Source organism: Danio aesculapii, chromosome 3 (genome assembly GCF_903798145.1).
Source record: "Danio aesculapii chromosome 3, fDanAes4.1, whole genome shotgun sequence".
Classification (NCBI taxonomy): domain Eukaryota; kingdom Metazoa; phylum Chordata; class Actinopteri; order Cypriniformes; family Danionidae; genus Danio; species Danio aesculapii.
Window position 1 is genome coordinate 28,191,347 of NC_079437.1, and position 14,612 is coordinate 28,205,958.

A 14,612-nucleotide genomic window follows, 5' to 3' on the forward strand; every position below is an offset into this window, starting at 1 on the left:
GAATTGTATTTTATTACTGTATTTATATGTAATTTATATGAATTATGCAACAACAACAAAAAAGTTTGGCATACTTAGAATTTTGGTTTTGTTTCCAGTACAAATATCTACATTTCAAGACAAAAAAACTGATTATTTTACTTACCGCACTTTCAGATACATTTTTCTTGATTTGTCTTCATATTTTTGCCTAATTTCTTCTGAAGTTAAAAACAAAATGATATTTACACTTGATCTAAGTTTTTTTTAAATATTTGGACAAGAAATAAGACAAATAAATGCATTTTTTACTTTGTGATTATTCATTTTCTCTACCTGAATACTGTTAGACTCATCAGAAAACCAATTCAAACTGTCTTGTGTAACTGTATTTATATCACAATATCAGATTCTCCAATATCATGCAGCCCTAGTTTAAGCACTTGCAAACTTACTTATAGTATATAATGGCTGCTGGGGACTATCAAAATAACATTTTACAGTATTAATAGCATGTCTGCTTAATATCTGATAATAACTGCTTCTTGCCATATAAAGAGAATCCCTTGTAGCTTATTGTCAGCAGAAAATCTAAAGTGGATCATCAAAAAAAATCATTTTTTTACATGCACTCCTTCCCGTTTTAAAGGATCTTGATTAAAAAATTTACCCTGTTCCAGAAATCTCAGCAGTGTTAGTATAAGAAGTGACCTTGTTGTGTGACTTAAGCAAGCAGTGACATTTAATATGGACATATTTTTCCCACATTCCTGTTGCTGTGAGACATTGCAGAGTATCAGCATCTGTTATTATTTTTACAACCGTGTTTAGTGAAACAGTTATCATTTGTAAGTGTTGCAAATGTGTTACGCTAGACCTTCGATGTTTTTGTTATTATCCGTATAGAAAAAAAAAAGCTGTCAACTTCCTAATACTCATGTCTGTTTCTGCACTTTTCACAGGCTTCTGCTCCGTCGCCATGACGACCGAGGAGTGTCCCGTGCCGCTTGGCGTGAGCCAGGTGGGGGCGGGGCTATGCGAGGACTTCGGCCCTTCCCAAGGGGATGACATCATCGAAGAGGTGGGGCCGTGCGATGATACAGGCAGCGACCTCAGCACTCTGGTCGTGCCATTCCCCGAGTTGGCGCCTGTGGTTTTCTTCTGCCTCAAACAGACCACCTGCCCACGCAACTGGTGCATTCGCATGGTGTCAAGCCCATATCCTTTATTAGCTGGTGCTCAGAGCTTGTGAGTAGAGTGGGACTTCTAACAAAGGCTTCCTCATATGATTTTGACTTGGAGCACAGGTATCGAATAAACCGGTTGACTTCCTACTGCTGTTTAGTCAGCAAGGCAGTGATTAAGTGCTGTTAGATCGCAGTGACAAGCTGATCTAAACACACCCCGAGTGACAGCTTGACGTAAGCGACTTGGTGTCGCGTGTGTCATTGTCAACAACAAGGCTTTCACCAGTTGTCACCATTGACATTGAGCTACAATGTCAACGTGTGAAAATGCGACTGGAAAGTCGAGGCGCATATATTATGAATTATGATGCGGTTAAATAATGAATTTAAAACGCTGAAATATTAATGAATAACTCTGTTTACGTAGGTAAGGGTTTAAAGTGCATTGATAATGTATTCTTGGCGTGGTTTGCAAAGCAGGGCTGAGTTTCTTCTGTCGTTTGAAGTTTGAAAGTTGATTTTTTTTTTCTTCCCTTTCTGTGCATTTCTGCCAGCTAGCCGTGGCTGCCTTGGGGACTCCGACTCCTTTGGAAAGTGTCTTAAATCGAATTTCACGTCTCTGCGTTGGTTTGGCTGACACTCTCATTTGGCTGGGATCAGTGAAAGCCTTTTATACAGGATGGGCACAGGTCTTCTTTTCCCCAGAGAGGCCCAAATCTCCCATTGCTTGAACAGCCACAGGGCGCTAATCAGGAGTGTTCGCTGTTTCCACAAAGATGAGCGCGTTCAAACAATGCCGTCTCCGACTGCTAGCCGGTCAGCGAGTAGTAGTGGGAAATCTGCAAGCAGAAGCACTTTCAGAAGCACTTACACACATCCACACAGCATGCCAAATTTATTTCAATGCCTTAATTGGATGCCTCAGTAACTTATGATTTTATTACTTGTAGGTAGCAAGGGATGAAGAGATGAAGAGATACTTTGATGACTTTATTAATACTCAGAAGTGTTCTGAGATTAATTTGACATGTTTTTTAAGAATGAAGGACATTCACGCTGTTAATCTGCGACGTTGTAGAAGCAGAAATACATTTCACACTTCTAGAGAACTGGTGGCTTATTGATATCATATGGTTTACATTTCAGAAATATTGAAATTAAAGTGGAGTTCTCTTTATCTAGCCCAAGGGGCAATTTGCTAATTATTTAGTAATAAGAGAGATTAGATAAGGGAGGAAAGAGAGGAAATTACCCCCCCTCCCTCACATCCATCTCCTTTCCCTGCATATTTAATATGTTGGCAAAATGAATCATTATCTTCTTAATAGTTTTTTCCGCATTGTTGCCCTTGTCAAAACACTTTAATTAGTGATTTAGTGTTTGAGATATAAGTGTTTGCTGTCACTTTGTTTGCATTTGAGGTACAATGTAACCAGAGGGCTTCATAAGTCAATTACAGACTGATTTACATTCAGTGTGCCTTCAGCCAAATGTAAAGAAGAATTCGGCTTGTGATTTAGTTTAATTCCGATTTGATCTGCACACATCATAATTGAATGAACTAACACTATAAAGATTTAAAATGAATAGTTCATCCTAATGTTTTTTGAGGACTAAAGGGAAAATTATGAGAGGATCTTTATGTACAATGCTTGCAGCAATTAATTATTTTCAGAATTATCACTTTGTTTCCTCCATACATCCAGTTTAGGGCTATGCGATTAATCAAAGATGATTTTCATGCACATTTTGTCTGTTAAGTTGCTTCTAGTCAACCTCTGGCATGTGCTTTCAGATAAAACGACACATTGTGTAACTATGCAAAATCATGGTAAAAATGCTAATTAATTTTATTGTGGGGTGGTACTATGGCTCAGTGGTTAGCACTGTTGCCTCACAGCAAGAAGGTCGCTGGTTCGAGCCCTGGCTGGGTCAGTTGGCATTTCTGTGCGGAGTTTGCATGTTCTCCCTGTGTTCGTGTGTGTTTTCTCACACGAAATGTGGTAAGGTGAATTGAAATGTGGTATAGGAGAATGTGGTATAGGTGAATTGGGTTAGCTTAATTGTCCGTAGTGTATGTGTGTGCATATGAGTGTGTACTGGGTTGCGGCTGGAAGGGCATCCGCTGTGTAAAACATATGCTGGACAAGTTGGCGGTTCATTCCACTGTGGCGACCCCTGCTTAATAAAGGGACTAAGCCAAAGGAAAATGAATGAATTTAAATGAATGACAGATAAAATTAATCAATTTGTTCTGTTACAATGACTGCTGTTTGCATTGCTTTTCAAGGTACTACGGCTGAGTGTGGTACATGCAGCACATAAAAATAACACATAATAATATGCTTTTGCTCCCATCTCAGTTCATAACTTCAGTCGCATGTTTGAAATAAATCATTGTCAGATGATACTTGTGTGATTATTAGTCATGCTGAATCAATATAATGCAATGATATGGAAATGTCCCTGAGTTTCCGCATGAGAGAACCCATAGCCTTGCTTTCAAGACAAGATGTGACGGCAGTGGTCCAGAAAAATACCAAAAAGCATTTTCAAAACAGACCATATGCCTTTAGTGCATGGTTCAATTGGAATATTATCAAGCTATGGGAATACTTTTGTGAGCACATAAAACACCTTCTGTGTCAGTATAGAGCACGCTCATTCATGAGCACTGTGCAGTGATGTGTGTATCCCAGGGATGCTCATGCAGCACTTCCTCTGTTTCAAACTAAGCACAGATGCATTCGAGGTGTGAGGTCATAGGTTACAATTGAAGATTATTATGTAAGTGAATGTTTGATTTGAAATTGCATTGCTTTCCGAAGGAAACAATTGATATAATTAATAAATGTAGCACATGAGTCATTTGTTATTTTCAGTCATTTTTGCAGCTTAAATGATGTGTATATTTATTATTCTTTCTCATAAAATAGATAGTTTTTTCTTTTACTGTAAAAAGAGACCATGAAAGCAGTAATTATATTTATAAAAATATGTTCTGAATAAGTAATGAGAGTAATTATAGTTTAATTTGTGCAAATTAAAATGATTCAAAAATATTGATCAGTGCTTGACTTCAAAATGAGTGTCCTTGCTGCAGCCTGTAGCACCATGACATGCTGGATCAGGTCCAAAGCGTAGTGAATGCGCAAATGCGAGCAGTAGTTGCTAGAAATGAGAATTATTTATATTCTTTCATTCATTTTACATTGGCTTAGTTCCTGATTCATTAGGGGTCACCACAGTGGAATGAACCGCCAACTACTCTGACATGTTTTACTAAGCAGATGCCATTCCAGCTCCAACATAGCACTAGGAAACACCTAAAAAACTCACACACACACACACACGCACACACACACACACACACACACACACACACTTATACACTACAGCCAATTTAGTTTACCCAGTTCACTTACAGTGCATGTCTTTGGACTGTGGGAAAAACCAGAGCACTCAGAGGAAAACCACACGAACACAGGGAGTACATGGAAAATCCACACAGAACTGCCAACTGGCCCAGCTGGAACGTGAACCAGCAACCTTTATACTTTAAGGCGATGGTGCCAACCACTGCCCACTATACCCCTACCCATTACATTGTGTGATATTAATGTCTACACATACCCCAATTCTAAACGCAACCGTCACAGTAGCATGGGTGTTACAATGTCCACTAGGTATTAGACCTGATCCAGTATATCATTGTGCTACAGACTGCAGCAAGGACATCTTTTTCTAAACTGCCCATTTATCCTATTATCGCTGTGTAATATTTGTCAGTCTTAGATCACACCGTCCATTTATTACTCTAAAGACCCACAAAATCAACCACCTTCAATTGGCTCATTGTGTTGTCCCCAGACATCAGTGGCCTCCCACAGCTCACAAAGTCTGACAACATCCGCCATCATAGCGCCCTAATGGAAAAATGATATTCCAAACCTTTGACTCCCAATATGAGAGGGTAAATTAGAATCTGTCAACACTTCCATATTTAGTATCAGTTTTCAATCCATATCCCCTTTTTAAAAAGTCTGTCTTATTTCTTAGGCCTCTTTTTATAAAATCTATTGGCTCAAATGCCTGTGGCGCATCTTTGTTCTTTATAAAAAGGTTTTCGCTGGTATAAAGTACAATATTATGATGGAATAATTGCTATTCTTATTTTGATATGTAGTAGTTGAAAGTTTGCTTTAGAATGCGGCTCTCTGAATTGCCAAGAGCCTTGATCTCTCATTCTCTGTTATAAAAGTGCGGCTAATGGAGCTGGATCCCTCCTCAAACATGGCTTTGTCTGCGCCAGACTGTCTAATTCAGCCCTGTGTGTCCTGAAGAGATGTTGGGAACACGAGGTTAATACTAATCTCCAGTCCTGACCGCTCTGTGTTGCTATGACAGCTCATCACACAGTCAAGACTGATGCTCGCTCACCTTCTCAACCTGTGTCTGCTGTGTCTCTCCTGTTTTTGAATCCTCTTTCTGTCTCCCCATATGCTTTTTTTAGAGGGTGAGGGATCTTAAAGGGCTAGTGTACACCAGGGGTTCCCAAACTTTTCAGCCCACGACCCCTCAAAATAACATCGCCAGTGACCCGCGACCCCCAATAATCCTCTAAGGTGGTTATACAAACCTTGCAAATTTAAAATGGCTCACACATAAACAGACCTAAGTCTACTGTTTAATTTTGGAGAACGCCACTCTGAGATCATCCTCCATATTCAGTTGTGGCCTGTACTTAATTTTAATGTATGCGAGGGCCGTAAAGGTGTCAGAAAGTTTACCCTGGTGCCATGAAATCAATCTGTTACATCTGACCCTATTGCTGTGTCTTTAATCTAATGTAATGAGACCCCAGGGGTCGCAATCCAATGGAAAAAGTGTGTTGTTTTATAACAGGGTGTTATTTATATATATATATATATATATATATATATATATTTTTTTTTTTTTTTGATTAATGATTTTAATTTTTAATTAATATTTTAGTTTTTTTACTTTCGTTGCCAAATAACAGTAATAGATATGGGTTCATATTGTAGTTTTGTTTTCGGGATGTAGTTTTAGGCTTTTAGCCACTATAAAAGCTGCTTTTGTCACTTCCACCTTTGATAAACTTTCTTTTAAAGCATGAGTAGATTAAAATTAAGTTTAATGCTTTATTAATCCTTTGGGGCAACTCATTTTGACGCGGTAGTGCTTCACATATAACAGAATGACACGTTTAACACAATAAACACCAACACTTAGCATCAAGTACACAAACATAATTATTGAAAGAAAAAAAGTTAAAAAGGAGAAAATAAAGAAATAAATAATAATAAAAAAAAGTATTAAATTGTTTCCAAAATAAGGAGAAAGAGAAAGTAAAGTTTTACTGACCCCAATTGTTTTAACAGTATTATAATACATAAAAAAAATACAAATAAAAATAGTCATAGGGTTTGGAATAAATTCCTAATGTTTGGCTGAACTGTCTCTTTAAACTCAGTCAGCCTCTTTGTGTCTGCCCAGGCCTTTCTTTCTTTTTCTCCTCCTGCCTCCCTTCTTCTCTGCATCACCTCTGTCTCTTTCCTCACCAGGCACTCAATAAGAACTCTCTGGTGTGTGATTTATGTCACAGCATGTTAAAGTAATTACTGAGGACTACCATCTCTCGCTGTCTATCGCTCTCCTTCCTCCCTCAGCTTCGACACCATTTGCGTGTGTGAATCTGACAATGTGCAGTAAATTCATGCTGACCGCAGATCAGTCCAGAGTTCTGCGGTAATGGAGCGTTGGAGTCAGTATATTCTGAGTGATTGTATAGCACTCTAATTTCAGATCAGATGGTCTTTAGGGGCGGTACGTCTGCGTTCGTAAATCTGACCTGAACTCACTGACAGAAATCCAACAAAACTGTGAACCTCTCATCTCAGAGAAATTATTGTTTTAAAAAAATGTTGCAAACTTAAAATTCTTTTCCCTGATGATCATGAATAACTCCAAAAAATCTATTATACTATATTACAGATGTTGAATATTACTGTGCTGTGGGAAATATAAAGAGAAAGTAATCTGGAAGAACAAAATGTAGTGAACTCTAAACAGCTTTGGCCAAAGATATGCTTGTGATACCAATGTCAGGGTAAAATAGCATCACATTATTTTCATGATGTATAAAATTAAAGCACAGAAGCCAAATAGACCTCTCACTCAGTTTTCACTGTGTACATAGATTGTTGTTTAGTTTTGTTATTCAAGCTTTTAGTAGGATGCACAATCTGTACTTTAAAACATTAGTCAAGTGTGGACAAATTAGTTGAACTGTAGGCTTAAAGAAGCTTTCTTGCTTTATAATATAACTTCAAAAGCATGTATGTGTCACGTTTGTGGGTGGCGAAAGGAGCGAGGACTTATTATCTATAAAATAAAACAAAAAGATAATCAAGGCGGAAAACATTAACAAAGACAAAACACAAAATTGGCTGGGCGGACAGGACAAGAACAGGGTGTTCGCGGGGTCTTAAAAAGTATTAAAAGTTGAAAAATAATTATAAGAAAACAAATGCCCTTAAAAAGGTATTAAAAAGTCTTAATCTCGTTTTTTTAATAAGGCCTTACATTTTGTTCAAGTGATGTCCAAAGTGTTTGACTCCAAACAAGCATAAATATATTTATTGGAAGGTGATGTGACGCTCTCCACATGTAGCAAAACCATAGAGGGAAACAGACGGCAAAATGGGAAAAGTTTGGGTATTCCTGGTTAGAGAAAGATGAGTTTATACAGTGACTGAAGACTGTCGCTTAAAACAATTGTGATTTATTCTGTCAAGCGTTGTTCCTTCCAAGCTTATCTGCATTTTGTTGCATGGTTGTGCTCCATTGGTTTATTTAACTACAACCGTTTATTAACAACTGTTTATTAAGTTAAAGGTTTGATACTGGTTACAATTTGTAGTGGTGATGAGGTCTTAAAATATTCTGAGAAGGTATTTAAAAAGTCTTAAAAAGGTATTGAAATTACCTTTAGGGTTTCTGAATATACCCTGAGGAAGGCTCTAGACAAGACTTGACAAGACAAGAGCGACATACACATATGATGAATGATGACGAACTAGCACCAGACAGCAGACATGAGCAGACTATAAAGTAGAAATAATTGGCAAACAAACAGTTGAACATACAAAACTAATAATTGGTTTACAAGGAGGGTGGGACTAGATAATAGATTGGAGAGCACATGGCAACACACACCATGTGCTCACGTAAAACAGGACTAGAACATGCCAATGGGAGAACCTATTTACCTCATGTTCACAAGAAACCACAGTGTAAACACAGAGCCACGTGCTTTGACAATGCCAACACAAACAGGAACGCAAGGCACAAGCACACGATAAATGAAAATACTTACCGTGTACTCACACATGCAAAGTGCATGTTCCATCCCAGCACCAACCAAAACCGAAACAACTAGACAGAGGCTCTGAGAATAAAACAGCATGCCACGGAGAAAACAAACACAAACACCAGGACGAGAGCTCGCATCCAGAGCGTCAAGTGGGGGCACGCATTGCCCGAGCATGGCCGAGACAGCGCTCATACAAAGACAGATTATGACAGGAAGTATGAGTGCACAATGTGAGAAAACTCGGGTTGAGCACAACATACTAAACAAGACAAGACTAGTGTCTAGACTTCACAACCAAAACAAGAATTAACAAGATTGAAGTGGCAGAATCCGGACAGTATGGCTCTATAAAATGTTTAGTTTGTTTATACATGTGTTTATTAGGGCTGCTTGATTATGAAGAAAAAAACCACAATCAAGATTATTTTGGTCACGATTATTTGAAAGCATTATGAGTGGGCCTATGACCAAAACTGTTTTGAGTGATTGGTTGATTGATTGATTTATACAGTGCTCAGCTGCACCCCATTTTAAAAATATTTTTATAAATTTCTTAGTGAATATAGGTAATAGATTTTGGTGCGTTTGAGCAAAACAGATTTATTAAACAGATATATTTCTTAAATTTCTTATTATATTAGTCACATTAGAAATGGAAATATCATACATTTAAAAAATACTAACTACAAAATTGCGTATATGATTTGTTTTTCTAGATTTTTTTTTTGCTCTTTTTAAAATTATTTAATATTTTCCCCAAACATACTAATTTGGGCTACTAATCTTTGAACCAATATCATAAGTTATTTTATTAGATTAGCTTCAGATATGGCTTCAGTACTGACTACATTTAATGTAAATGCACTAAAATAATATTGTAAGGCATAGAAAATATTGATTTCAATTAGAGATTTGTGTGGGGTGTACTCATATATGCTAAGCACTATATATATATATATATATATATATATATATATATATATATATATATATATATATATATATATATATATATATATATATATACACAGTATACACCTGTATTTTTTTAAATATCAAATAAATTTCACTAAAAACAAACAACTAGTCCCCAAGTGAGTGACTTTGTCTTCGTCTTTTGTTGTTTGATTAGGAATATAGCCTGCTGTCATTCTAAGGTGCAACACAGTTCTGATTTACTGTTAAAAGTGAATTTTTATCATGCCATGTTCCAACTTTTTATATCCATTTATTACATGCAAAATTAGGGTTTATGTTAGGGATGTGCCAACAGGTTTTTTTTGCCCTTAGGTCTAATTCTGAGTTATTTGATTTTGAGTATCTACCGATACCGAAACCCGATCCGATACTTCTATGATATATTAAAAAAAGAGCAAGGAAGAGCGAAGAAACAGATCCAGGATGTTCCTCTTTTTATTTAATTCACCTTATTTTAACATCCAACAACTCTGTTAACAAACAGAACATTTCTGTGAGGTAGCTTGAACAATCAAGTAATAAATAACATCAATTCTTCACTTTTGGACTTTAGTGCAACAGTAAATATAAAACATTTAAAAACAAATAGCACCTCTACTTAAAATACCCGGCAGGCAATCCCAAGATTACATATCTCACCGTTTGCTATGGCAATGTTGTCATCATGAAGTATATCATACCTCCAGACCGCAGACATACTCGCGCTTTCCGTTTCAAGCTGCTTCCGTGTTCTACTTAGCCGGCATTTAACCAATAGCGTCTCTGCAACAAATTGATGTCATGCCGCACGCATTGCTATTTCTGTGTGAAGTCAAGAAAGAGGTTGAACTCTGTGCCACCGCATAACTATGTGTTATAAATTATTAATATATATATACATATATATTCGAGTCTTGATTGGGAGATAATGTCAGATTCTGGATGAGTCTGAAACCACGTAATTGGTCCCGATTTCCGATCACGTGATCATATCTTGACATCTCTAGTTTATATGAATGAATTATTATTATTATTATTATTATTTCTATCTGAACATTTATACATGCGCCTTTAGCTAAAGCAAATGAGAAGCATCTTGAAGGGGGCGGGGCATGTCAGAAACTATAGAGCATTTGATTGGTTATAATGTGATGAGAAACTGTAGTATGGGTTGACGTGAACAAAAACGTTGATCCATTTAGGCGGTAGTGACAAACTAAGCTTTACATGTTTATATCAGTTGTATATCTTATAAACGCTAATTTTGTCAACGTTTTGAAGCACACTAGCTTATAGATATCTTAAAAATGAACAAAACTAATACTAACATATAAAAAAACTTTATGGGACCTTTAAAATAATCTCTCTTTTTGCGTTTCAAAGACTAAAGTTAGTCATTCAGGTTTGGAATGACACAAGGGTTAGTAGATGATGACAGATCTTCATTTTTATTAGATAATACATTTAACGTAGAGGAGTTTTGACCTTTTGGGTAGTCGTTTTTTGTACATGCATCAGTTTTTGAAGCAAATATAGGCTAAATTTAATCTCAAGTTTTGGATCAGAGTCCAAAAAGTGAGTGATTTATCTTCATTGATGTCACTAAAATGCCTGTGCTCATATTCGTCTCCTGTCTATGAAACAGATGGTGGTGTAAAGTTTTATTTGATACAGTAAAGGTGTCAGACAAGCAAGGTGTGTTGGAGTAACAGCCGTGTGGGGGATGTACACTAGAAACACAGCAACAAAAGCTTGAGATTTAGGCGTATGTTTAACAATTTACAGACTTTTTTTTTTTTTGGGGAATATGTAGTTCTGTTTTTCAGGTGTTTTTTAACCCCAGAGCATGAAAGCTTATGAAGGCAATTGCAGTCTGCCTTCTCTCGGCTCAAATTGGAGTTCCTAAATGGTTTTCTGTGCTAACAAATGCCTTTTGTGCTGTTGACATTGACTCACAGTTCATATTTCTGAAAGTGGATTTGTCTTTGACACACGCACACAAAAACAATAGTTGTCGTAGATTGGTCCCCTGGTCCATCTGTGATTGCTTTGAAAGCTTTTCAAGTCTGTGGTCTTAGGGCTCTGCACTGAACAGTAGTTTGAACAGATTTATTTATTTATTTATTTATTTATTATTATTTTTTAATTTAAAAATTATTTTTATTTATTTTGTTTTTATTTTATTTTTTTAATGTTTATTAATTTTTATTCATTTATTTTAAAATTCATTTATTTGTTTTTATGTTTTTTTTATTTTATTTATGTTTTTATTTATTCATTTATGTTTATTTAGGTTTTTATTTATTTAAAAATTTATTCATTTGTTTTTATTTATTTATGTTTTATTTATTTGTTTTTAAATTAATTTTTTTGGTTTTTATTTATTTATGGTTTTATCTATTATAAAATGTATAAATTTTTTTATTTGTTAATTTTATTTATTTTAAAATGTGTTTATTTGTTTTTATTTATATATGTTGTTTATTTGTTTTTATTTCTTTGTTTATTTATGTTTTTATTTATTTTAAAATGTATTAATTGTTTGTTTATTTTTAAGTGTAATTATTTATTTATTTTTAAATTTATATTTTTATCTATTTTTTTGTTTGTTTTTATTTATTTTAAATTTATTTGTTTGTTCATTTATTTATGTTTTTAGTTATTTATTTGTTTTTATTTATTTTAAAATTTATTAATTTATTTGTTTATTTTATTTTTTAAATGTATTTATTTCTCTTTTTATTCACTTGGTTTTATTTATGTTTTTGTCTATTATAATATGTATTAATTTATTTGTTTACTTTGAAATTTATTTTGCTTTATTTATTTATGTTTTTATTTATTTAATTATTCTTATTTATTTGTGATTTTATTTATTTTAAAATATATTAATTGTTTGTTTATTTATTTATTTTAATTATTTATTTTTCTGAATGCCGATTTATCCGTTCTCTCTTTTTCTTTCACAGACACGCTCTGATTTCCCTCCTGTAGGTATATCTTCATGGTTATTGCTGCATATTGGCATCAGGATTTTCACAGTGATTGTACTGTCACGATAAGGTTATAGTGTCATCGTTTCGGGTCATAGCAAAAACTGATAGTGCCAGCCTGAGATGTCTGTTTATTTGTCATGCTGGGTATCAGAAGTCACATCAGGCTAAATTGCTTCTCTCTCCATCAGTGTTCAGATGTGAGAATTTCCACACATGGCCTCAGAGAGTGAATGGCAGAAATGGATATCTAGTGTAAGTAGCCCTGGCTGGTCATGCAGTGTTTTCTGCAGGCAATCTGGATGAACTGATGTTTGATTTCTGGTTAATAGAGATAAGCTGATAAATATTTTAGGGCTACATGTCAGAAATTTATCGGAAAATGATTGTGAACGCAGAATCCCATTAAAGACAGATGGGAGTGGAAAATGTTCTACTGATCACAAATAAGCAGAGCTTATGATAGCAAAGACTATAGAATACACAAGACATGTTACTCATATACCTTTGAATGGGGAAAAGTGTAACTGTCAATATTGCGAATGAAGGCCCGCCTTCTAGTACAGGAGCCAATCACTGATCTCTATATGGCAAATAAAGCCCACCTTCTAGTACAGTAGCCAATCAGCAATCGCTAAAGAATAACAATTTAGGGCTCAAACCAGTCGTGAGTTTCTGCAGATTTTGTGTGAAACTACATAGACAGTTATTGTTTAATTTTATTGGTTATTCGTAATATGTAATGTAATAGTTAGCTTGGCAAGTAGTTTGGAAGAAATTGATGTTTCCCCATTCAAACAGAATGCCCAAGCATACTTCCCAAGAGACGTTACAAAGATGACAGCCGAGTGAAATTACTTGCCTTAAAGGGACTTTGAAGAACCACTATGTCTGTTTTTTTTTAATTTTATTATAATTATATTAATATTAATAATAATAATAATAATAATAATAATAATAATAATAAAAGTAAAAACATAATCTAAAATCAACAAGCAACTGGATCAATCTAAACCAGCAGAGAAAATCTTGCTGGTCTAAGGTTGTTTTTTTGTTTTTTTTTATTTCGTTTAATTTAGTTTAGTTTAGTTTCTTTGCTTGCTTATTTATTTATTTATTTATTTATTTATAAATGAGTAAATTTACATTTTTAGTTATTACATTTTATTTAATTTAAAATCAAAATCAAATGTGTGATTTAAAAATTTAAAAATGTGTAATTTGAATATTCAGTCAATGAAGATTCAAAAAAGATGGCACCAGTTATGGATTGTACCATTTCAATGTCAGTAATAGGAGTTATCAGGTTTTTTGAGTATTTGTATATTTTGACTTTAAATTTAACGATTGACTTATGGAGTAAATGCCATTTATAGTAACAGCATGTAAAATGGCTTGTTTTTATTCAACTAAATTACATGTTTGTAATGTTAATAAAGTTAGCAAGTTGTTTAGGCTAGCAATAGTGTGTAGGAGGAGATCTACTTGCAGTCGTTTTAATTTAATAAACCAAAAACCACGCAAAACATACTCGAGACTATAGGAGAATGCAGGAGAAATATCATAACGCCACAATGAAGATGATGCAGGACAAAAACCAGAAGCACACTCGAGGCTTAAATAAACAGGACATAATGAGATATTAAACAATACACATGTGTACAACATAATCAGAAACTGTGAATATGAACTGGAAGTAGGTCAAACTGGAACAGGGACAGAGAATAGGGGGAAAAGGTCCAACAAAGCAGAACATTTGGTCACACTTTTATATATCTATACATTTAAGGTTCAATTCCCACTGGCTGCTTATAATTGAATATAATCACGTAGAACATGAAATTAATAAGCACTAGCAAGCATCCACTAAGTTAAAGAAACACTCCAATTTTTTGGAAAAAAATCTCATTTTACAAGTCACAGTTTAACAGTTTTACCAAGAGTTCAATCAAGAGTTTTACCATTTTTGTATCCATTAAGCCACGGGTGTCCAAACTCGGTCCTGGAGGGCCGGTGTCCTGCAGATTTTAGTTCCAACCCCAACAAAACACACCTGAACCAGCTAATCAAGCTCTTTCTAGGTATGCTAGAAACTTC

General features: G+C 34.9%; 1 protein-coding gene across 1 annotated transcript in view; it reads left to right on the plus strand.

Annotated features, from left to right (window-relative positions):
- Positions 1-958: 958 nt before the first annotated feature.
- Positions 959-14,612, plus strand: part of cacna1ia (calcium voltage-gated channel subunit alpha1 Ia) — a 284,961-nt gene continuing 271,307 nt past the window's right edge. The window contains exon 1 of the mRNA XM_056451129.1: positions 959-1,197. Coding sequence (XP_056307104.1) covers positions 959-1,197 — 239 coding nt within the window. The remainder of the gene's footprint in view (positions 1,198-14,612) is intronic.